The following is a 23,424-nucleotide window of genomic DNA, read 5'->3' on the forward strand; positions in this document are numbered from 1 at the left end:
TATACACAAAAATAAGAGCGATCTCGTGAGATGATTCTACACATCTCAAACGGTTAACACAGTCAGGGACGGATTACTGCACGGGCCTACCGGGCCCAGGCCCAGGGGCCCAAGGGGTCAGGGGGCCCTGAAGCCCAAGCCTTTGCATGGAATCATTGCCTCAATATCAACAAATCAAGATGTAGGCTATGAATCTGATTGAATTTAGTATTGGCCATCCCCAAAATGCACCAGAATACAGGAAATCACATCAAACTAATTAAAACATTTCTGGGGGAGGACCCCCAAACCCCCCCCCCCCCTTCCACATATACGACAATAAGTGGGGGGCCCTTAATACATCTGGGCCCAGGGGCTCGAAAGTTCATAATCCGCCCATGAACACAGTTCATGTAGGCAACGGGACAAAAGGCTTTGTCACTACCTAAAGCATGTATTTCTTCTAATGTTTTCTGATGTCTCATAAGAAATAACATGAAACAGCCAGAAAGGTGACCCATTCATGACAAACGCATGTGCTACAGTATATGACCACATCCTTGTCTCCCCTCCTGCAGTCAAATGAGATCCTAGCTGTGTGTTTGACTGTCTCTCCATTTCAGTCCCTAGATGCTTAGTCGGAATGACATATGTAGACTGGGCAGGCCATTGGTCAGCGTCAGGCCCAGTCATATTTACATATAATGTCCATCAGAATTATTGACTAAGCTAAATATGATTTAAGAGGGTATTGCAAATTTACTCCAATGAAAATGAAACATTGTCTAACCTTAAATCTATCTTAATTTTATTCTGAGAAAGACAAAACATCAAAAAACAAGGCAGCCCCACAACATTCAGTGAAAAAGATTTTTGTCCTCTACAGATGAACATGACACAAAACAAGAACAACACACCAAAACATTAAAGTGCTATCTTCAAAGCAGCAGGACTCAGTACTCTAATGTGCAACATAACCAAATATAACTTATGAAGTCACCTTGCAAGATAGCCTATTACAGTTTTTCTCAGTCACTTTGGTGCATTTCTCGAATAATTAACATTTGCGCAACACTTTAATTAACACACAATTAAAGCAAACTGCTCTGCATGTGGATTACCTGCAAAAGCGTGTATCTTGCTCAAAATGTTTTGTTCATGCATCATAAGCAAATATTTATAACAATGTCTAATGCCATTGTTTATATCAAGATAGTCAAACTGTTTTGTTTTGTTGTCAATATGACAGTTTACTCTGTAAGTATTTTCAAATGAGCAATGTGCAAGGCAGCACTATTAGACAGGGAAAAACCTAGAACGATCTGATTAAGGTCACTACCAAACTTTTCTCAATTGATTCTATAGTACTTTTTTGCGTAGAATCCATTTCTGCTTGGGACATTTTTATCACGCGTAGTTAATGAGATAATTTGCATATTTGAATACATTAGTGAATATAAATGCATAATAAAGAAATCATAATATGGCTGTAAGCAGATAAATTAATGGCTTTGTGGCCAAATAATATTCAAATTGAATCAAATATAACAAATGATCATACAACAGTATGTTTTTGCAGTTACATTATGCAAATTTGATTTTTTAAAACTTTTTTTGTTCATGTGCCACTTCACCTTTACAAGAACATCATGGCAAAGCAATTATCCATAAAAGCAAATATCCATTTTTTATTTATATTGCGCATAGTTAATGAACTATTTTGCATATTTGACATAATGCGTGATATTATTTTCACATCACATCGCCCTTACACGGAAACCTGGCAGACATCATGTATGTGTCTTATGTTTGGGTGACATTTTATGATTAGTTAAAGAATATTCTCTCTTTCATGTGTAAAGTTATCTGCAGTGTAAATTCTGGTCATGGTTATATTAGTAAATTTACATAAATAATGCCAATAACAAAAATGCCAATGTAGCAAAGTAAGCACAAGCAAGCTCTTGCAACCCATTTTTTCAGTGCTTAAATGTTCAATGTTCTCTGGCAGATCTTTCATTGGATAAGCTTCCTTATCCTTCACTTTCCTTCACTTTCCTTTCGATCAATTTCAGAAAGTCCTCAGTAACATTATGGGCTCTAATATGATGATCAAAAGCGCAGCGCAAAGTGTGTTATTATCACGACGCAAAGCTTATTCAGATTGTACACTCAAGTTTTTCGCCATGCGCGTCTCTTTTATTGAACAATGCGCTCAGGGGAGTGGCAATTAATGACCTAAGGTGTGGCCTGGCGCAAGATCTAAAAATCACTATCGTACACTATCTAAAAAACATTGCACCACTGACCAAGAAAAAACTGGTCTTTAGCAAGGTGCATATGGAGCACAGATGAAGACGCACTGTCACGAGATGTAAGCAGCAACTCCTCTGTAGGATAAATGTCCTTAAGTTTTTTATTCAGTCATTCGAACATTATTGGGGTAAATTGTTTCAGGCTACGTTTTCGATGGTAACCCATTGTCAGTCATTAGTGAAAGTAATTAACTGTGTATTACTGTTTTGTCTTTGACTATGACACCACGGTGAAGTTAGTTTCACTTTGCCAATGAGTTCAAATAATAGACGAGTGCAGATGCTAGTAGGCTATTTTGTTTGAAGTTGCGCTGCTTGCGGTTAAAGGGAATGACAGATGTAATTTTCATTGGTTTAAAGGATGTTACGCCCAAGCCATACCCAAGACTGATTAAGAAACATAAGACCAACCTTTTTGTTCTAGGTGCCGACGTTTGATAACAAAACCCTGAAATTTGTTTAAGCTATTCGCCAGTGACCATTTTTGATCGCCAAAATATAGCCCAATATTTCAATTTTTCCTTTTCTTCTCTGTCCAGTGTAGTCTCTAAGTGGCTGTAAGGGAAGGCAAAAGACAGGTAGCAGCTTCCATGGTAGTATACATCCACAGCAAGCATATCAAATGATTGTCCACTCAAAAGAAGACCCTATCTTAACGATCTGAAACACAAGTATCAAACGCAAAACACAAGTAGCTTTGTGGGCGGATCTCAAGCGCTGTTGCTATTATACCAGCGGGATAAATGACTCTTGTGCCCGACACAAATCTAAAATGGGTTGGTCTGAAGTAACTACATTACACGTGCAATAAGCCAATCAGAGCGTCATCTCACATTCCCTTTAAAAGCAGGCGTGTTTGTTCCATGGCAGATTGCTATTATAATGGCTGATTTGCCAGGTGCACACCAGGAGCGGTTCACAGCCGATGAGACCGACGTTCTCGTCAGGGCCGTAAAAGACAGAGAAGTGGCATTGTATGGGGATGGGAGAAACCCACCCAAATTAGCTTCGGTTAAACAGGCGTGGGAGGAAACTGACACAATTGTTTCCATGGCTGGCATTTTTCTTTTTGACAAAATGTAAATAAAGAAATGTCACAAAGACATACTGTACTTTCCGATGTTTTAGGCTCACTCTCACTGACTCATGAGGTTTTGAATGCATGGTGATATTTTTGCAATGTAGTCTAACATTAGACCGAGTTTTACTTACTTTGCTTTTTTGTTTTAATTACTTTGCTTCACTATACCTCACTATAGACGATGCAGCTCTTCTGTCAGATAAGCTCTCCTCTTCCGTGCTGCTGCTGGGGCATTTGGGTTAAATGGCATCGGCACATGCAGTTCAACATCACGTCTCATTAAGTCCTTAATATTTCCTCATTTATGTCATCAACACATCCATGATTCATGGAAATGTTGTGTAAAACACAACATGCCACAAAGATGCGACTTTTTGCGGACTGTACTGTAAGTGCCTCCTGACCTATCCAAACACCTGAAGCACATCTTCAGTATGCCGAATGTTCTTTCAATTACACTGCTGTGTTTGTGTGTGTTTTCGATTAAATAGCATTGCCAGGAGATGGCAGACATCTGTCACAGCCTGACGGGTCAGGTGTAGCTTATGCCTACATTCCTCCTCACTGAGGGAGAGAGAGGTCAGTCTGGGCCGGCAGACCCTCTCCCTCCCACGTCTCTTCTCTGTCCCAAGACATCCTCCATCTCACTGTGCAATAGAAAAAGTATGAGCAAGCGCATCTTAACCACGCTATATTATTGCCAAGCATGCGCCCTTAAAATAGCATCTGAAAAACGCGCCACTGACTTTAGACTAGGTTTTTTCTGGTCTGTGGCGAAATTGTTTGCTGAAACTGCAAAATAGCACCAGGGCAACGTTTGCGCCGGAACACGCCTCCTCTTTTCGCTGAACCACCCCCGGGAGCGCAAGTTCATTTCCTAACCGATGTGCGTCTGTGGAGGGAAAATTCCGCTGCATTCTGCTCGAATGCAAAATAGGAAGGATACAAGCGCCAGTGTACAAAGTCAATTGTGCTTGAGTGCAAGATAGGGCCCTTAGTCTCTTTGCTGCCACTTCAAATTTGTCTCCAGGTACATTTTGTAGAGTCATTTGGTTATGTAGCTTTTTGAAAGACCTTTCTTCAGAGCATCGGCCTCGGCTACAATCTGCATATAGATTTGTATCTGCATTGGTCCTGTTGTTGCAGATGAAACATATGATGGTTTCTTCACCACTCGTTCAGAGACTCTCTTCTTTTTGTCTTGTTTGTCATCTTCATATACTTCTTCAGGTGTATCCACACCTGTGACAGCCTTTCACACAACACTCTTTTTGCTTCCTCTCTAAATGTGTCCTGATCAACCTGCAAGTTGAATGAGCATGAACTTTGAACATGAAATTGTCTTTCACATAAGTACAGTACATTCTTCATAAGGCTCATCACCTGAATGTACCTGCAGCTTGACCCACAGAGATGCTTTGTCTTCAATTGTGCTCAAACCAGACGCACCAATACTTTGCTTCTTATCTCTCTCACCTATGACTTTTGAACAAAACAAGCACCTGCTGTCTTCTGTGGAATGAGAGACTAAAAATGGCTGGACTGCCATTGCCAATCAACAGTTATCTATAAAAAAGTATTAAAATCCTAATTAATCTATTGTTAATGTTGAAAATATGACTAAAAACCTATGACTAAAAACATCTTTGACATGTAAATCATTGCCTCCTACTATGCAAACGTTACGTTAGCTGGACAGTCTTGAATAGTAAAATGTTTTCTTTTTTATTTTACTATTACTGTATACTATTTATACTATTATATTACTAAAATCAGTGGACAACTGCAGGGGAAGATCAGTTACAATACAGCCTCAAAACTAGGATCTATGGATATACTGCTGCTCAAGATGGGGAGAAACTGCTTTAATGATGTGAACAAACACTTTTGAGAATTTCAACTGAGAAATGCGCCAAAGCAACTAAGAAAAACTGTAAACACATGATAAACTAAATTACTATGACTAAATGTCATAGGGATCCTCTGTCTATATTCCACAAGAGATTGTTGTCCAGGGGTTTCAAATATTTTTCACGCATGAATCAGTCTAGCTTTCACCCTGCACTTTGACTTCACTATCAATGGTAGAAAACTACTGAAAGGGTAACTACCCTAAGCCTCGAATGCTATCCTTTGTAGTTTGCAAATAATCACCCATTGAGCAAGAACAGAGACATTTCCTCCATGAGGTGGTATGCCTGCTGTTGTGCCACAGTGGGAGAAAACTGTGATATCTGGGCTGGACTGTGTAATCAGATAACTTGCCAGTGCCCATTTGCTTAACAGAATGGAGTGATGGTGATCCTGCTAATGTCTGAGCAGCTTCCCATCGCAAGGCTCCCATGAGAGATTACCTAAACAGCCTGAATCGTCATGATGATGGAGGAAACAGACACGTAGCACTTCTCAAACATCACCGATTGTCTCCTGGCTTAACCTTTATTTTTTTAGATGTTTATTTTGTAACCAGTAAAGACCAGTAACAAGAGACAAGTGATATATTTATAACCGTGGGGTCTTGCTATAAGAATTCAACTTTCAAGATATAAGAATTCAACTTTCAAGATTCTCCATTCACTGTCCTATAGACAAAATGAATGGAGGTCAATGGGACATGTTCATGTGGCCTTACCCTGAATTCTGTGCAGCAGTGATGGATGTCGGACACACATATAAAATTGAATTGACTTTATTATTAAACCCAAAGGGTGATACTGACAAACTTAAAAGAACAAACCCTCTCTAGTGGCTAACTCACTGACTAACAGGGCCTAATGGTAAGAGCTGACACTAACTAAACTCCGAACTTAACTGCTCAGTCTGTGCCAGAGTCTCTGCTCCACTGAGCAACATCACCAGGGAGAAAGAGAGAGGGAATGGAACCTGAACTCTGAACCTAGCCAGTGTGTCTCCCCCCAGATATGTCTCCCCCACCCGCCACCCAAGAGTAACCGTCCTATTCAGGGATTAGCTTGGGTTTGCAGTGGCAAAGGTTTGGCTGTTGGTTGCGGTCATGTTCAACTCACACACACACACACACACACAGACACACACAAAGACACAGACACACACACACACATACAGACACAGACACACACACAGAGAGAGAGAGACATACACACAAAGACACAGACACACACACACACACACACACATACAGACACACACAGAGAGACATACACACAAAGACACAGACACACACACACACACAGACACACACACAAACACACACACACACACACACACACACACACACACACACACACACACACACAGACACACACACACACACACACATACACATACAGACACAGACAGACACACACAGAGAGAGAGACATACACACAAAGACACAGACACACACACACACACACACATACACACACACACACACAGACACACACACACACACAAAGACACACACACACAGACATACACACACACACAGAGACACACACACACACACAGAAACACACACACACACAGACACACACACACACAAAGACACACACACAAACACACACACACACACACAGACATACACACACACACACGCACATGTTCTCCACAGCCAAAGAGATAAATAGAGAGAGAGAGAGAATAAGGGATACAAAGGAGAGAAGTAAGACACACCCAGAGAAAGTGGATGAAAAAAGGAGAGAAAGGGCCAGATGTATGTTTTTGTGCCCACGTCAGGCATATTTCATTTGCAAAGTGCACGTAAAAGCATGGCGAGGTATGTACAAACAGGCCGCACTGAGGAAAAAGTGACTGCCTGTTGTGCCTACTTGTACAGCCATAGACTGCCTGTTGTGGGAGCTGCAAATGGCTATTTGCGCTTTTCTGTGTCATGCATACAGTATGCATTCATAGGAGGGTCAGAGGAAAGTGGGAGTATTGCGCAAACACATGAGACGACAAGTGCTAATAGCATTGATTAGGTATTCCGCCATATGTATGAAAACAGCGCATGTCTGTTTTGCGGTGAAAAAGCCTGTTTAAAGCAGGTGTAATCAAAATGGTTGAATGCGTCAATTAGAGAAACTTTTAGAGACAGCTGAATAAGTATTCAGAGCATCAGTTTTCTTCATTGTGCAATAAATAGTTCAAGTATTTTTAAGTAGATTAGTAGAACTACTAGGCCTACTCTGTATGTCGCTGCTCGTTGACATCTTATTATCATGTATGATCACTAAAGTTTGTTTATTTTTAATGTCACAATTGGTTAACTATTCAACTGCGCTTGTGGTTCAGCTGTGGGCACGCAATTAGCTTTGCAGAGGGGGCGGGGAAACAACTACAGATATGATAGTAAGTAAGGGATAACGGCCGCCGAGGTGTCCTGTTACACGGAATTAATGGACGAGGGCGAGGGGCAAAAACTCCCCGACGCGCAGCGCCCAAGTCCATTAATTCCGTATAACAGGACACACCTCGAAGGCCGTTATCCCGCTTATCACCCGGTTGCCACTGTAAACACTGGAAACACCTTAACCCCTTAAATCATAATGTACTGGAAAAATATTTTGCATGTGTTGTTTCTACATATACTGGAACACTTTTAGCACCCAGCCATATCAAAATTCAAGAATTGTGTTTTTTGATACACCCTAACATAGGTTATTATGTTACAATTTTTCTCAGTCGCTTTGGTGCTTTTCTCAGATCAGAATGAAAATTCTATTAGAACTATTAGAACCAAAGATTCTAGAACAGAGCGCTCTGTTCTAGAATCTTTGATTAGAACTATTAGTTCAACCTCCACAACATTTAGTCATTTGTGCAGGGCGGGATTAAGTTCGGAATGGCACAAGGCAGAACGAAATTCATCTGGTGAGAGTCAGGTTAGCAATTTCTCCTTCCTCTGAACAAATTGCAAAATGCTTTTGAACATGTATCAGTTGCTTTGTCATGTCAGTCAAAATTAACTATACTTATGGATGCTGAATAGTCGTTCCCAATAAATCTAATAGTCTTCATTGCATGAGTCATACAAAATTGGTGAACTAGTTATCAAATTCGGTCACAATGCTGTAGAATTGCAAAGAGCATAAACTGTGAAACGTACATATTCAGTGTCTTGTACTCACTCCCCTAACTACAGCAATTTGTAACTTTACTGTAGTTTTCACATGGCTGTACACGTAGGCTACTGTATAGCATTTTCAGGTAGCCGAGGTCACCGAGTTCTGACCTTTTTGCATGGGAAAACACTGAGAGCATAAACTGTCGTGATGAAAACATGGCAAAGCCATTTGACTATCTTGTTCATAAACGATGGTGTCAAGACTTCTCATTTTAAAGACACTGGCAGTTTCATTGACATAAATAATTGCTTTTGAGGAATGAACTATCAATTTTGAGCAAGTGACGTGCTTTTGCAGGTTATCCACTAGGTTTTGCAGTTTGCACTAATTGTTTTGAGAAATGCACTGCTGTGCAAATGTTAATAGTGATGTGAGAAAAACACCAAAGCGACTGAGAAAAACTGTAATAATGTCTAATAGGCTACTTCCACCTTAATTCTACACTTCTACTAGGCTGTAGGCTACTGTATATTTCTTTTTCGATCTTGTTGTAACGTGTGTGTATGATGCTCTTTAGTCTTTTCCTGGAGCTTTCATACGCCATGTATTTTTCAGCATGGTCCAGTTCTCGCATCACAACAGCTGCGGTGCGTCGTAAGGGGCGGGGAAGTGGGAATCGAGCGTGGCAAGCAACATGAGTAAATGCAGAGACCCTACGCAAAGTTTTGTCATGATTCTTCAGCGTGAAAAAAGTCCTCTGCGAAAAGCGCAAATTATATCAGGAAGACTGATCAGGGTAGAGATTTGAACCCCGAAGACCACGATGAGTACTGTTTGTTCAAGCTACTACAACGCTACCAATGTATACGTGAACGGATTCTCGTGTCCTAGACCAGAAAATGATGCCCAGGCAATATTTTGTTGTGGATTCATCGACATCAAGTATTGCTGTGATGACCCAAATGGCTTTTTCCCATACGAATATGGTTACATGTGGTGGCTGAGGTAAGTCTACCCCCTTCTTTTGACATTTGTATGTCAACGATATCCAAATATAATTTCTGTTAACAGCTGTGTGTTCTGTACATTTGTGTCCTCTATTTTTGTAGTCAATTAAGGTTTAAACTGAGCTATAAAAATAGCTTTGTGGTCAGGTAATTTTTTTTAAACCAGAAGTGGTGATTGGACATGACAGCCAAAACCTTTTAACTGATGTCTGCCATACTGACCCATCATCAGTAAAACTGATTGTACGGTTACATCTGTGATAAGTTTGTCAAGAATGTCCTCATCAGAAAGTTAGTAGCATTGGTTTGGGTGTTTACTGAGAATAAGACTGTCCAAGCTACCCGTCAGCATGTGTTGTGGTTGGAAGTTGAGCAGAAATATGTCCAAAAAATCAAGTGTTTTAGTAGCTTTGTAGTTGTACTGCAGTGTTATCTCCAAGCAGTGGGAGTGAACTGGCAGTGCAGGACACCCTTTCAGGTAGCACTATGCGCTATAATTAACTGTTGTACATTTCCCCCCACCTATTTCTCTTTCACACGCACATGCACGCACGCATGCACGCACACACATACTTCCTGTGGGACAGTGTAGGGGCCCTTGTGGGTCTGTCGATTGCTGCCGTTGTTCTTCTGGCCTTTCTGGTGACTGTGTGCGTCCTCTGCTACTTGTTCATTGCCACAAAGCCCACGCACCATGACACTGGTCTGTCTCTGGTGACACCAGGTAAGGACTTTTTTCTTCTCTTCTACTCTTTTTACACTTTGATGTGTAAGAAGTAAATGGAAAGGTGTTCATAGCTGTGACAAAAAAAAGTTCTAATGGTGGGCCATTAACTAATGGCCCACCATTAGAACTTTTTTTTAATGATGTAAGACGAGTCATTGATAGAAATCCTCAATATGTGTTTTTTCTTCCATGTCTAGTTGAGACTTGGTTGAAAGATCTGTTTTCATACTCTCAATATTTCCTGGTGTAGTGCTATTTGTCTGTCATATAGTCAAGGGGAATTTATGAAGTACACTTTAATAAAAAGGAGGATTTCCTTCAACCTCTTGTCCTCCCTCCTCTCATTCAGAACTCGGGTGACTTTCTCGGCAAAAATGGCTCTGCTTGGGAAAATAGATGATACAATGAATCTTATACGTCATTCAGTTTTTGGAGTCGCTCTGTGGTCTGAAAATAGTGCAACGATTTTCTTTCTGATTCTATTTTCTCTTTTGTATTGATACAGAATCCACAGCGGCCCCAAGGAATTCTGGGATGGCTCCTTCCGCTGGTCCGCAGGGCATCCGGAAGCTTTTCCAGACCTGTAAGCTGGACTGTGACAGCCAGGCGTCTGACCCTGAGCGCATCTTCCAGCGCTGCTTCACAGCAACTGTACCCAGGGTGAGTGAAGACGGGCCCTCATAAGGACCATCACAGGCGCTGGACCGAAGTGGTCTGAGCAGTGGCTTAGACTGTCAACTAGGTATGGGGGAGACAACAGCTGGATCGAACGGCTCAGAACAGCCAAATCAACAACGCCATACGCTGCCTTGCTAACACATCTGCATCTTCTGTCAGCTCAGTCCAAAATGGTGCTCCCTCTCCATATCTACTATGGCATAGAACCTTCATCGCATTGCTTATATTGCTTCATCGCATCCATTGACTAAAATGAAAGGGGTCACATCACATGAACGAAACGTGGCTTTTAAATTTATAACAAACTCTCCTCAGACTCACCCCAGTTTGGCCTCAAATAAGGTGGACAGCTGCATGGACTCTACAAAAGCCTGGTACAACAGATGTGCCTGAGGCAACTCCAATCACCTGCCCCATTTTTAGGAGCGCTACAGCCTTTTCCCCCTTTAAAGCCAGTGGAACTTTCTGAACAAGATCAAGCTTACGAGTCAATATTCTGAACTGAGTGTAATTTCCATCAGCAGAGACAGGTTACTGTGGAAATGCAGGTGCTGTTAGATGGCCAGTAGAATCGTATACCCTGAGCTGGTCAGTTGCCTGTAAACATTTCACCACCTGTTGCTGTGGGGCCTTTTTCTATACAGTTTGCATAGTACTGTGTCATTGAAATATGAACAAGAGCAAATTTTGTTTGATTGGCAAGGATAGGAATCCATCTGTTTTCAAATTATAGAAACTGTAGTCATCAAATTGCATTTATCACCACAGAACAAAAACAACTGTTGACATCGACTTACAAATAATATTTGCTTTGGCAGCTCCCCATACTTACCCCATCCTGGGATATGTATGGGGAGCTGCCAAAGCACAGAGGTCTTTGTGTGTGTTTGCATGTGTATACAGTATATCTGTGTGTTTCGTGTGGAAATTTCTACAGGAGATTCAGATATAACTCTCTTGTCATAGAAAGTGCTTAGATGCATTGCAAATAATGTCCTAAGAAATGATATCAACTGGCCCAGATGTTTTTATTTTTTGTGTTACGTGTTGTGGTTTGATGGCAGTTTTCTTGCCTGAGGTTTTTTCACTATTCTTTGCCTCTGCCAGAGGAAGTGTTGGATTGTTAGTGCTGAGCCATTGCTTTTCTGAATAAAATGTGTCATCTTGTTTACAGTGTAGCAATGCTTGTCTTTCTGTCAACGTATGAAATTATTGGGGCCAGAGATTTTTTTATGAATATATTTTTTCATAGATCGTGGACCACTGTTTATCCAGTATGCCTAGTTGTACTACAAATATAAAGCAATTTCTATGAGTGTGTGAGTGTATGAGTAGTGGGCGTTGCCATTATTGGACGGCCAGAGCTTTGCCATGTTTTGATTGTCAAACTTTTTAGGAGTAGCACATAGACTTTTAAGATGAATATTTTGGTGGAATACAGCTAAGAAAAACATGTCTTTTTTATTTTGGACTGTAAAAGGGTCTACTCTAGAAATATTTATGGGAAATGTTAATATTGTTCTGTTGCATAATGTCATGTAGCTGACTACATACAATTAATAATGAACTTGTAAAGTACTCTTTGGACACAGTCCTGGCGCTGTAAATTAGAAACAAAGTAGGTTTGACCAACCCAACTGTTCCAACCAATCAGCAAGTTGCCTAGAGCACAGAAGGAAGGATGTCATTTCACTGGATACTGAACTTCAAATTGTAGCTAAGAATTTATGGCTAATGAAGGTATCTTAAAGGTGGATTTTCTTTCTTTACAGAACTTAGAATTAATGCATTAACTACATCCTTCCATTTTGTCACCTTAAATTTACTGGGCAAAATTATGAAAATATACCGGTTCCAAATTTATTACTATTACACTAACCCGGAGCAGTGAGCTGCCTTGCTACATTGACGGTTGGGAAGCAGTGAGGGGTTAGGTGCCTTGCTCAAGAGTACTTCAGCCGTGGATGTGGGCATGGAAGAGCAGTGTTCAACCACTTCCCCCACCCACATTTTTCCTACTGGTCAGGGATCGAACAGGCAACCCTTCGGTTGCAAGCCCGAAGCCCCAACCAGTAGGCCACGGCTACCCCCCATAAATGGCTGTTAATATTACTGATGTGCACACACACACACACACACACACACACACACACACACACACACACACACACACACACACACGCACACACACACAAGCATACATACACATATCCACACGTGTATTCCCATCAGCAATTTTTTCCAGATACTTTTTCCACAGGAGAGATGTTAAATTCCTAGTGCTATATGTAGGGGATTCACAGCGACCAATCATCATCAAAAGTAAAATCACCAAGAAAGCAACCTTTGTGTGTGTGTGTGTGGGGGGGTGGGGGGTACCAGCAGAGCAGCCTTCAAGAGCATTTTACTGGGGTTATCAAGCAGGCTTCTTCCTTCATTGAATAAGGCCCACAACACCTCCAGAGGACTCAGCAGTCGTGTCTGGCATCCCCCAGACCCACCCCCCTCCACACTCATGATGGGTTCTCCACCAACAAATATTGTCAGAAGGTGGATGGCATGAAAACAAAATTAAGCAAGCAAGCAATAGTGTTTCAACACAAGATTTGTTTGCCTGAAGCTCTTCCAATAACTGATCCTTACTGATTAACTTGGGGGGGGGGGGGAATAACAGACACAAATGTACATGTGGTTCTCATTCAGTAAGCATTACACGTACATTACCTGACAGATCCAGGAATTGGAACAATTAAGGGACAACAAAACTCTCCATTTAATGGACAGTGTTGTCCAGTTTTATTATACCTATTCATCTCTAAGGTAGGTCAACTTCTATTCAGAGAAGTAATGGGTCGATATATATCCACTGCTATAAACTACTATAACAATCCTTTATTGTATAGCTTAGCAAAAACATTAGGATGGAAAGGATATATGTTCAACCTGTTTATAGATATCTGTTCTCAGGTCATTTTAAGTTTCTCGGAAAATAAATTCTTACTGTGTTCACTTAACTGTGTAAACACTATAATCTTAGACAGCCATGACAGTTTGCTGCATATCGTTGATTGTGCTCTGTCCAATTCATTGGAGCGCTTTTATTTAATGCATGTGTAATAAACTTGCTCCAACCAATTAATCTCCAAGGGAAATTGCCCATGTTATGCTAATAATGAATGCATGGACCATCAAAGATGAACCAGCTCACCTCCTATTCAGTGTGTTATAATGCATAGACCATAGCACCGACCTCAGGGTCAACTCGTCCCTATTTTAATTCACATTTTCATGTGGTCAAGGCTGAGACATGACGACTGAGGCTTTGTCCACCCTGCCTGCACTGTCGCTGATCCTCACATTAGTGCTACATTAGTGTTACATGTCACATTAGTGCTACATTAGTGTTACATGTCACATTAGTGCTACATTAGTGTTACATGTCACATTAGTGCTACATTAGTGTTACATGTCACATTAGTGCATGCCATGCTTCCCTTTTCCCTTGTGCCCTTTCAATGCCTTCAGGGAGTCAGTAATTGTCCCTGTGACTGTCATGATGGTCTTTGCAGAAAATGAGTGTCTTGCCACCCCCCCCCCCCCCCCCCACCAATAAAAGAGAGTGGTTTCAAAAGGCTCATGTACAATGCAATGTGGTTGTCTACAAATCTTGATGGAAATTATGGAGTATCTAATTTGGGCTGTAATGTTATGATTGATTCAAGGACAGAGTTTCAATCACTACTATTGGCACTACCGCCCACCGGGAGCACTAATGCCAACACGATGATACTGAACCATCATCATTCACGTTAAAAATGTGTTTTCCTGACCATTAGGTGTGTGTGTGTGTGTGTGTGTGTGTGTGTGTGTGTGTGTGTGTGTGTGTGTGTGTGTGTGTGTGTGTGTGTGTGTTTCTTTCATACATGAAATAAAAGGGAACCCAGAGGGCAAAAAGATTCTACTCCAGGGAAGTCACCTTTGCTGACCAGTAGTGACATGCAGCCTTTCATGTGACCCACAGCCACCTCTGGCACGACAGGCTGATGAAGTGCCAAATAATCAGAGCCATAGCCTATGTATTACAGTTTTTCTCAGTCGCTTTGGTGCTATTCTCACATCACTATTAACATTTGCACAGCAGTTAGTGCATTTCTCAAAACAATTAGTGCAAACTGCAAAACCTAGTGGATGACCTGCAAAAGCACGTCACTTGCTCAAAATGGATAGTCCATTCCTCAAAAGCAGGTATTCATGTCAATAAAACTGTCAGTGTCATCAAAATGACAAGTCTTGACACCATCGTTTATGAACAAGATAGTCAAATGGCTTTGTCATGTTTTCATTATGACAGTTCTCTCAGTGTTTTCCAATCCAAAAAAAGGTCAGAACTCGGTGACACTACCTGAACATGCTCAAGACAGAACTATACAGTACTTGTACAGCCATTTGAAAACTACAGTAAAGTTACACATTGCTGTAGTTAGGGGAGTAAGTGAGTACAAGACACTGAATACGTACATTTTTACTGTATGCTCTTTGCAAATCTACAGCATTGTGACAGAATTTGATAACTAGTTCACCAATTTTGTATGTAATGACTCAAGCAATGAAATGAAGACTATTAGTTTTATTGGGAACGACTATTCAGTATCCATAAGTATAGTTCATTTTGACTGACATGACATAAGCAAATGATAATGTTAAAAAACAGCAGAGAATTGTATGAAAGCAACTGATACATGTCCAAAAGCATTTGCAATTTGTTCAGAGGAAGGAGAAATTGCTACTATGATGTGCACAAATGACTAAATGTTGTGGAGGTTGAACTAATAGTTATGAGAATTTTCATTCTGATCTGAAAAAAGCACCAAAGCGACTGAGAAAAACTGTATTATACTATATATACGGCTCTGCAAATAATAAGTGCTTACTGACACCTGTTGGACATTGGTGGAACCACAATGTATGGCAATTGCTTGCCCATACACTGGAGAGGCCCAACGAATGTGTTGTCCCCATCTGGACACAGAGATGTGTTAAAAACAACACAAATTATGTTGTTTTCAACACATTCATTTTGAATGTGTTGAAAACAACATAAGCCTGGTTTGTCACGCACAGGGCTTCTGTTCATTTTAACAACAAAAAGTAGCTTCCATACACATCCCACTAACCCAGCGTTTCTCAAACTGTGGGTCGCGACCCGGAGACATGCCAGGTGGGGCGCGAACTGACGTGAAAATCTGGAGTTTTTTAATTTATTGTTTTATCTGTAGCCTGGGCCCAGGTAGCACTCGATGCGCAATGGACGCACTGTGTTATTCACAGGGAAGCGCTCGTGTCAAGGCAGCTTAGTTAGTCCCGACCTACATGAGATTTTGAACGCTGTTGTGAGAGTGGTGAATTTCATCAAAAGCGCGTCTATTCTCCGCACTTTGCGAAGAGATGGTAGCTGACCAAAAGGCTGTACTGTTTCACAGCGAGGCAAGGTGGCTTTCCCGAGGTAAAGTGCCGTCGCTCGAAGAGCGCATGTTTGAATCTGCAAGCACGTTCACTAATGAACATTTCTTGACGCTGGCCTATCTTAGCGATATATTTGATATATCTTAGCGATACATTTGAGTTAAATGTCCAGTTACAAGGCAAAGACAAGCACCTACCTCACCTAGCAAATAAGATTACTGCATTCACCAAAAAAACTTGAGTATGGGACAGGCGCCTCGATCGCGACAGTATTATGCCTTTGAGATTTCTGAGCGAAATCGCTGAAACGTCTGATTGGGAGGCACTCTTGTTATCCCATGTATTAAACAGTAGGCCTACATCACATCCCTGCAAAGTTTATTTCAAAAATATTTCCCAACCAGCAGTGGTCAGTATGACTGGATTGTATGGATCCATTTAATGCAGCATGTTGGTATTTCATTGAATATATTGTACAATGCTGTAAAATGGCCTATGCTTCCTAATATGTTGCTGGAAAACAGAATTATGTGTGTTATGTATTTATTTATTATTATATCTGCAGCACCAGCTGATTTTAACTCTGTTGAAGAGGATATATTTAGAACTTGTCATTATTTCAATAAATTTTACAATTTTAAGCTTGACCTACCACTTTCTTAGAGAGATGAGGGACAGGTGGGGCTCGAGAATGCCCCCTTGATCAAAGTGGGGAATGAAAGAAAAAGTTTGAGAACCACTGATCTAGTTTGTTAACTACCACAAAGGGTCGCGTTGGGTCGCGATAGTCTGTCATTTTTAAAAAGTGGGTCCCCAGAAAAAAAGTTTGAGAAACACTGCACTAACCACTTGTTGGGGGGGGGGACTTATGCATTGGTATTCCTGTAACTGAATCTTTGCAAAAGCAGTAACATACCACACAGTTTTACAACAAAGTACTACCTATACCTATAATGACTCTGACTGTTAGCATATACAGTAACACCTCAAACTGCTTCTTTGATTCCAAGATTGTAGGACAAAAGTACCTCCCCAGGACACACTCAACTTCATATCACTTTAACTTCATATCACCTCCCCAGGACACACACACACTCAACTTCATATCACCTCCCCAGGACACACACACACTTAACTTCATACCAACTCAGGCTTGAGACGCTTGTGCTACGGAAGTCAAGTGGCAGTGATTAGGATTGAAGGAACAGCTTCCTATGTTATAAAAGTTACTAATTAACTCAACCCTCAGAAGGGAGTTGTTTTCAGTCTCCCTCAACCTTTGCACAAAATACGTACATGTTAGGTGTCTTAAAGTTGAACTGTAAAGACAAAAAAACTTTTGAATGTTGGGTTATCTGGCAAAGTTGAAACAGTGGATTACCTTCAGCGATCCTTAGGTATGTCTGATTTATTATCGTAGAAACTGCAGTGATTATTATTGTTAGTTTCGGATCCAATGTCTGGTATCACATGATCCCCAGGTGACCATGATAGGCGACGAACATTGAGTTTTGAAAGTATTACATGTTATGGGACAGATTTAATACATTTAGTGTCAAATGTAGCATTTAATTCATTTTACAGCATTCTGTGTGAACAAATATACAAATAAGGTTGGAGTTCAAACTGTATGTCTGGTTATTATGGTTGTAGTGATTTCCTGGTGAAGCTCATGATATGGTTGCTATTGGAAGTAAGTAACAGCACTGGACAACTGGAACTTTATAAATCCACTGAAGACCAAAAACAGAAGTAAGGTTATATATCTATGCCTTGATTACACAGACTAATTCTTTGCGATTCAAACACTTGAATCAAATCTGAATCAAATTGAAAAGCCTTTATTTTCTTATATTTTAAGTTGATGTATAGGGCACCACTTTTTCATCAGGATCAAAATACAGTTAACAGTTTTTATTTATCTTAAGGGGCCTACAGTAACACAAAAAATTGTTACGAGTGCCACAACATGTAATGTGTCTAAAATATATATTTACATACCGTAAACGTAACATGCATTGTGTTTAGGGATTTTACGTGTGTTACTCAGAATGGATGTTCTTTATTCTTAGGAGGCCTAAAACAGTGCTGTGCTCAGTTGTGTTCCAGGCAGACTGCAGAACACAGTGAGAAAGTTAGAAAGTGCAGTTGGGGGCTTTTACAGAATAGTCCTGTGCTGATATCCAAAAAGTACTTGATGATGTGGAGATGGAACAGCAGGAGGGCTGTGGAGAGCAGGCCACTTCAACCATTTCTGCTGCATAGTGGATATAGGAGAGAGAAGGACCACTTAGTGTCAACTAACAGCAAACAAGGTCCAAGTGCAGGTCCAAGAGAGAAATAAAATTGAAAATCCAGAATCAGATCTCCATTAGTGGGTATTTTTCACCCTAGAACAGGCCACTTCACCCATTTCTGCTACTGACTGAACAGGAGAGAGAAAGGCCACTTAGTGTCAACTGAGAATAAACAAGGTCCAAGTGCACTTTTGAAAATCCAGACTATTCCACACTGTTTTATATTCTATTTTTAGTTAAAAACTGTGGGCATCAGACCTTGTTCATTCTTGGTTGGCAATTGAACTGAATTTGCCACAGTTTACTTCCCTTGGAGACTGAACGTTAACTGAGAGTGTAGTGTCAGCCAGGCTGGTGGTGTGTATATAGGTGAAAAACTTTTTTCAGGGTTTACAGGAAATCATTATGGTAGTATTTAAGTGGTCATTTAGCTGTAAAAGGATAGTAAGGTTTCCCCTTGTGTTTGCATTCATTTTCACACACACACACACACACACACACACACACACACACACACACACACACAAACAAACTATAATCAATAAGATATTTATGACTGTCTGTGAGGGACTAATTTTCTGAACAAAACATTATCTACAGGGAGAAGTGCACCATGGGACATATTTACCAGGCCAACAGCTTAACATGGTATCTCTGGGTAGTATTGGCTGGCATGGTCATGTGGCAGGGCCCAGAGGCACTACCCTCAAATATCAACAGTAAGGATCAAATGCATGGCCCTCTGATGTGCTCTCCTTCCATGCACTAAAGCATTGTGTATAATGTCAGACTCGAGATGAGGGTACCGATTGTATTTCTCTCTCTTGTCATGTTGCCTCTGCATTAGATGGGAGTGACAACAGTGTCGGCCTGATGCAGAGGAAACTCTGGGATGAAGGCAACAAATCTAATGAAACCACAGGTGAGCTTATTACTAAGACACAAATAATGACAGTCTGTAATGCGCTACTTCCCCATCCACTCAGTCTTCTGTCAGGCTTTAGCCCATTTATGCAGTCACAGCGCTTTTTTTGTTAAACACATTTTGTTAAACTCCTGCTTTGCTAGACTTATAACCATAGGCGTGCAAACATAGACACTAGGTGGTGCTAAAGCACTAGGAAGTTTGCCCTTTATGAACGAAAATGCCCTTTTGAAACTTTTTTTTTTTTTTTTTTTTTTAATTATTAATATTATTAAGATTTTACTGAGGTCGGTTTTGAAATTATCTTTTGAAAACCTGAGCCATTAAAAACGACTGAAACAATGCCCCGAAATGAGCCACCTCCTTGCGCACACCCGACCAGCCTATCTCTCTTCCTTTGTCACGTGAACTCGCGCGGTCGCGCGCAGGGCACGCCAGATGCGCAGCACCATAGCAGTTCAGTAAGCGTCTTCAGATAGCAGGCATGGTCGCTGACAGGCTGCTTCTCCCGTGCCCCATCAGCCAGGTAACATACAGATCAAGCAAAACAGTTTGCCCTCTAAGCCCAACATGTAATAATTTTGTTGTCTCATTCAGCACCAAACAAGCATTTTTGCCGACTGGTCACCTGATAAACTAGTTAGATGAAGCTAGATAAAGTTTTACGCTGTAGCCCAAATCAATGACAGATAACGTGACGACCACATACAAATAATTTCGGTAGATTTTGCAAATTTATGTGTTAAGAAGAACGTTTTCTGTTGTATATGTTTTGTTAGGCAACATGTATTAACACATTCATTTGTGACAGAAGAAACGGGAAGTTCCCCATTACCTGTGAAAAATGCCCATCTGCATTCATGTAATGACAACAGTCAGTAGCCCACTATAACTCCTTCTCGTACTGTTTGGTCTCTTTATTGTCTTACAGATCAAGTAAAATCCTACAGTTTGCCGTCTAAGCCCAATTTGTAATCATTTTGTTGTGCAGTAAAATGTTTCATACAGCATCAAACAACTAAGCATTTTTAGCCGACTGCTCACCTGATAAAGTTTTACGCTGTAGCCCAAGTCAATGACAGATAACGTGAGGACGACCACATAGGCTACAAATAATTTCGGTGGAGTTTTCAATTGCAAATCTATGTGTTAAGACGAACGTTTTCTGTTGTATAGGTTTTGTTAGGCAACATAAATGAACACATTTTGGTCTCTTTATTGTCTTAATTGTATATTGATTTACTAATTGCACTAATTGCAGCACAAGTCAAATTTCATTCAACATGTGCGTGTAATTTGTTTTATAATTCAGTGTTCCACGTGCGCTAAAAAATGCCCCCCCCCCCTGAGCACCTGCCCCCCAAAATGTCTGTGCACGCCACTGCTCATAACTAAATATCATCCTTTTGCTGTTCCTCGCGATAACCAAGGCCCAGACAAAGAGAGCAACTCAGGCACTTGGCCATACCTGTTGGCCGCCCTCATCACCATGCTCTCCGTCTCGCTCTTCGTCGTGGTGGTCGTCAAGTGCCGCCTGTTCCAGCGCTACATGGCCAGCTATGGCCACATGCTGCTGTCGGAGGGCGACACGATCAGCCAGTGCGACCCTCAGGGCCTGGATGTCGGCTTCACCCCACAGAGCGTGGCGGAGCGGGTGCCGCCGCGCCGCTTCCACAACACCGAGGTTGACGATGACGACGGCTTCATCGAGGATAACTACATCCAGGCCGGAGAGAGAGAAAGGGCGGAGAGGGAACGGGGACAACAGGGGTACACAGGGGAAGACAGCGACGATGATGAACTGGACTTTGACCAGTTCAGCATCGGATGAGGATTAGGCTACTTCAACTCATGGCATTTCTCCACTTGCTGACTGTGCTGTCGTGATGATGTTCATTTGTTTTAGGTCTGTTTAGCATAATCATGCGTATTTATAGCTCACCAAGTGGAGTCTGCCCGTGACAGTGTGGATGTAAGGACATGGAGATGGAATGTGTGCTTGGCCAAGAAACACAATCATATTACATAACTGGCTTTGTTGTGGGAGTAAAATTATGTTTGAATCAAATGTTGATTTCATAATAAAACAAATTCAAATGTCAAAACCACAAACTACACAAAAATCACTAGGCTACTGTGGGGAAATGTGTGAAATACACCAAACAGACAGCAGCTAGTGAGAACAGCAAATTGAGTCACTTGGTGAAAAAACAAGAAAAGAGAATAAAGTTGTGTAACAGGTGCACAACCCACATTCTACAAAATGAATTGGATGGACAGACTCCTTTAGTCTCTGATAAATTCAGCTCATAAAATAACCTTGCCTCAAACAGTAGGCTACATGCCATCCTGGTATTTTTGATCTACTGCAGGGAAATCAAAGTAATGAATCTCTTAATTTAGACTGGCTCAGATGATCACGATCAAAGGGAAGCAGGTTTGTGTGTGACCTGATTCCAGATTGAGCAAAGACTGTGAAGGTGTGGTATATAAAGATATAGGGCCGAATGAGAAATGACTGAGCACCTGGGGAATGCATCTCTTCTCTTCATCACTTCTTTTGACTCCACAACAGTCTTCTATTCCTCTTCTTCTGTCTGCTGCTCCCTCCATCCCTGTGTTCCTCTGTCCTCATATCAAACTGGCCTGGCTTGATGCCGAGTCTCTCCATGGCTGTGGGTTTGGCCCAGCGACATTGTACACCCTGACCCTCCTCCGCCTGCCTCCCCTCCTCCACCTACTCCTCCTCCTGACGTCCCTGCGGTTCCTCCAGAGCACCGCGGCGGTGTACGCCCCCACCCCCAGCGCCACAGCGCCCCCACAGGCCAGGAGGACGGCGCCAGCGGGCAGCATGTCGTCGTCGCCGGCCAGGCCCAGCAGGGCGGCACCGCACGAGGCCGTGCCGAGCCCGGCGGCTAGCAGCAGCGGTGGGTCCAGGCGTCCGCCGCTGCGCAGCAGCTCCACGCGCCGCCGGCTGCGCACGCAACCCATGTCCTGCACGGCCGAGCTGAGCAGCTGCTTGAGGAGCACGGCCAGTGCCAGCAGACAGAGGGCCGATCCCACGCCCAGGCGCCAGGCGGCGGTCGAGCGGCCCGGCGCCGTCGAGGCGCTGGACAGCAGGCCCACGCCGCCCAGGCCCAGCGCCAGCACCAGGCCCACCGACGCCCCGTAGCAGAGCAGCGACACGCGTGGCTCGCCGAACCACCACAGCTCCACCTGCTCGTCCAGCGTGCGGCGCTGCACCCAGGCCAGCTCGGGCCTCGGGCGGACCGGCGGATCGTGGCCCGGCCTCGCCGCTGGCAGGTGCTCCATCTCAGCCATGACTCAACCTGCTCCTCTAGGTCACTGAGGGGCCTGCAGAGAGTATGAGGGACAGCCACATGAGTTGTCTTTTTATTGCATCCTCTCATCCCATCCTAATAATTATGGAATATTATAGAATATAGAATAGAATAAGAAGCACAAAACCCAGTTTTCTTGACAGCGGTCTGTTATTGAGAAATATCAGACCACTGAACATTTGGAAGGCCCATTCAAGTGAACAGAGCATTCTGCAGCATTATGAAGAGCCATGTAATAAATTGTTATAATTATTAATAGTTATAATTATGACATTTTCAGTTTCACAACATACAGCACTATGGCATCACTACAATTACACTAAGCATAGTTTACAATAGCGTGATCTCATGAAGTGACTAGCAATGCAGAGTTGGTTTCATTAGAGCATAGAGAACTTCCCCACCTTATAAGTCTCCTCTAAGTTCCAACAGTGCAGACATGGAGCCCAATAAGCCTGCAAGCAAAATGACCTCTCTGAGCCCCGGGGCCGAGTTCCACCAAGTCTTCATCATTGTGTGAGTTGAGGTGAGTCCATATCAGGATTCCTGTGAAGTATGTCGCCCTGGGTCAGTGTCTTCCCAGC

General features: G+C 42.1%; 2 protein-coding genes across 2 annotated transcripts; one reads left to right on the plus strand and one right to left on the minus strand.

Annotated features, from left to right (window-relative positions):
• The first annotated feature begins 9,225 nt into the window (after nucleotides 1–9,225).
• On the plus strand, nucleotides 9,226–10,820 carry LOC143135351 (protein shisa-like-2A). The gene is made up of 3 exons (XM_076296045.1): nucleotides 9,226–9,407; nucleotides 9,997–10,133; nucleotides 10,642–10,820. Exons 1-3 carry the CDS (start codon nucleotides 9,226–9,228, stop codon nucleotides 10,818–10,820), a joined length of 498 nt encoding a protein of 165 aa, XP_076152160.1.
• An 11,310-nt stretch (nucleotides 10,821–22,130) lies between these two features.
• On the minus strand, nucleotides 22,131–22,820 carry tmem125b (transmembrane protein 125b). Its single transcript, XM_076293312.1, has one exon. The coding sequence runs from the start codon at nucleotides 22,818–22,820 to the stop codon at nucleotides 22,131–22,133; it is 690 nt and encodes a 229-aa protein (XP_076149427.1).
• Nucleotides 22,821–23,424: the final 604 nt, after the last annotated feature.

The sequence above is a fragment of the Alosa pseudoharengus genome, unplaced genomic scaffold, assembly GCF_046254945.1.
Source record: "Alosa pseudoharengus isolate Yale_2024_CS ecotype anadromous, Long Island Sound unplaced genomic scaffold, YU_APseudo_1.1 YU_APseudo_1.1_scf_2, whole genome shotgun sequence".
NCBI classification, from domain to species: Eukaryota; Metazoa; Chordata; class Actinopteri; order Clupeiformes; family Clupeidae; genus Alosa; species Alosa pseudoharengus.

Excerpts from the sequence above, each read along its gene's own strand:
- tmem125b (XM_076293312.1), bottom strand. The coding sequence starts at position 22,820 with ATGGCTGAGATGGAGCACCTGCCAGCGGCGAGGCCGGGCCACGATCCG.
- LOC143135351 (XM_076296045.1), top strand. The coding sequence starts at position 9,226 with ATGAGTACTGTTTGTTCAAGCTACTACAACGCTACCAATGTATACGTG. Across the intron at positions 9,408-9,996 it reads GGTTACATGTGGTGGCTGAG|TGTAGGGGCCCTTGTGGGTC; the intron begins GTAAGTCTACCC and ends CCTGTGGGACAG. Across the intron at positions 10,134-10,641 it reads TCTGTCTCTGGTGACACCAG|AATCCACAGCGGCCCCAAGG; the intron begins GTAAGGACTTTT and ends GTATTGATACAG.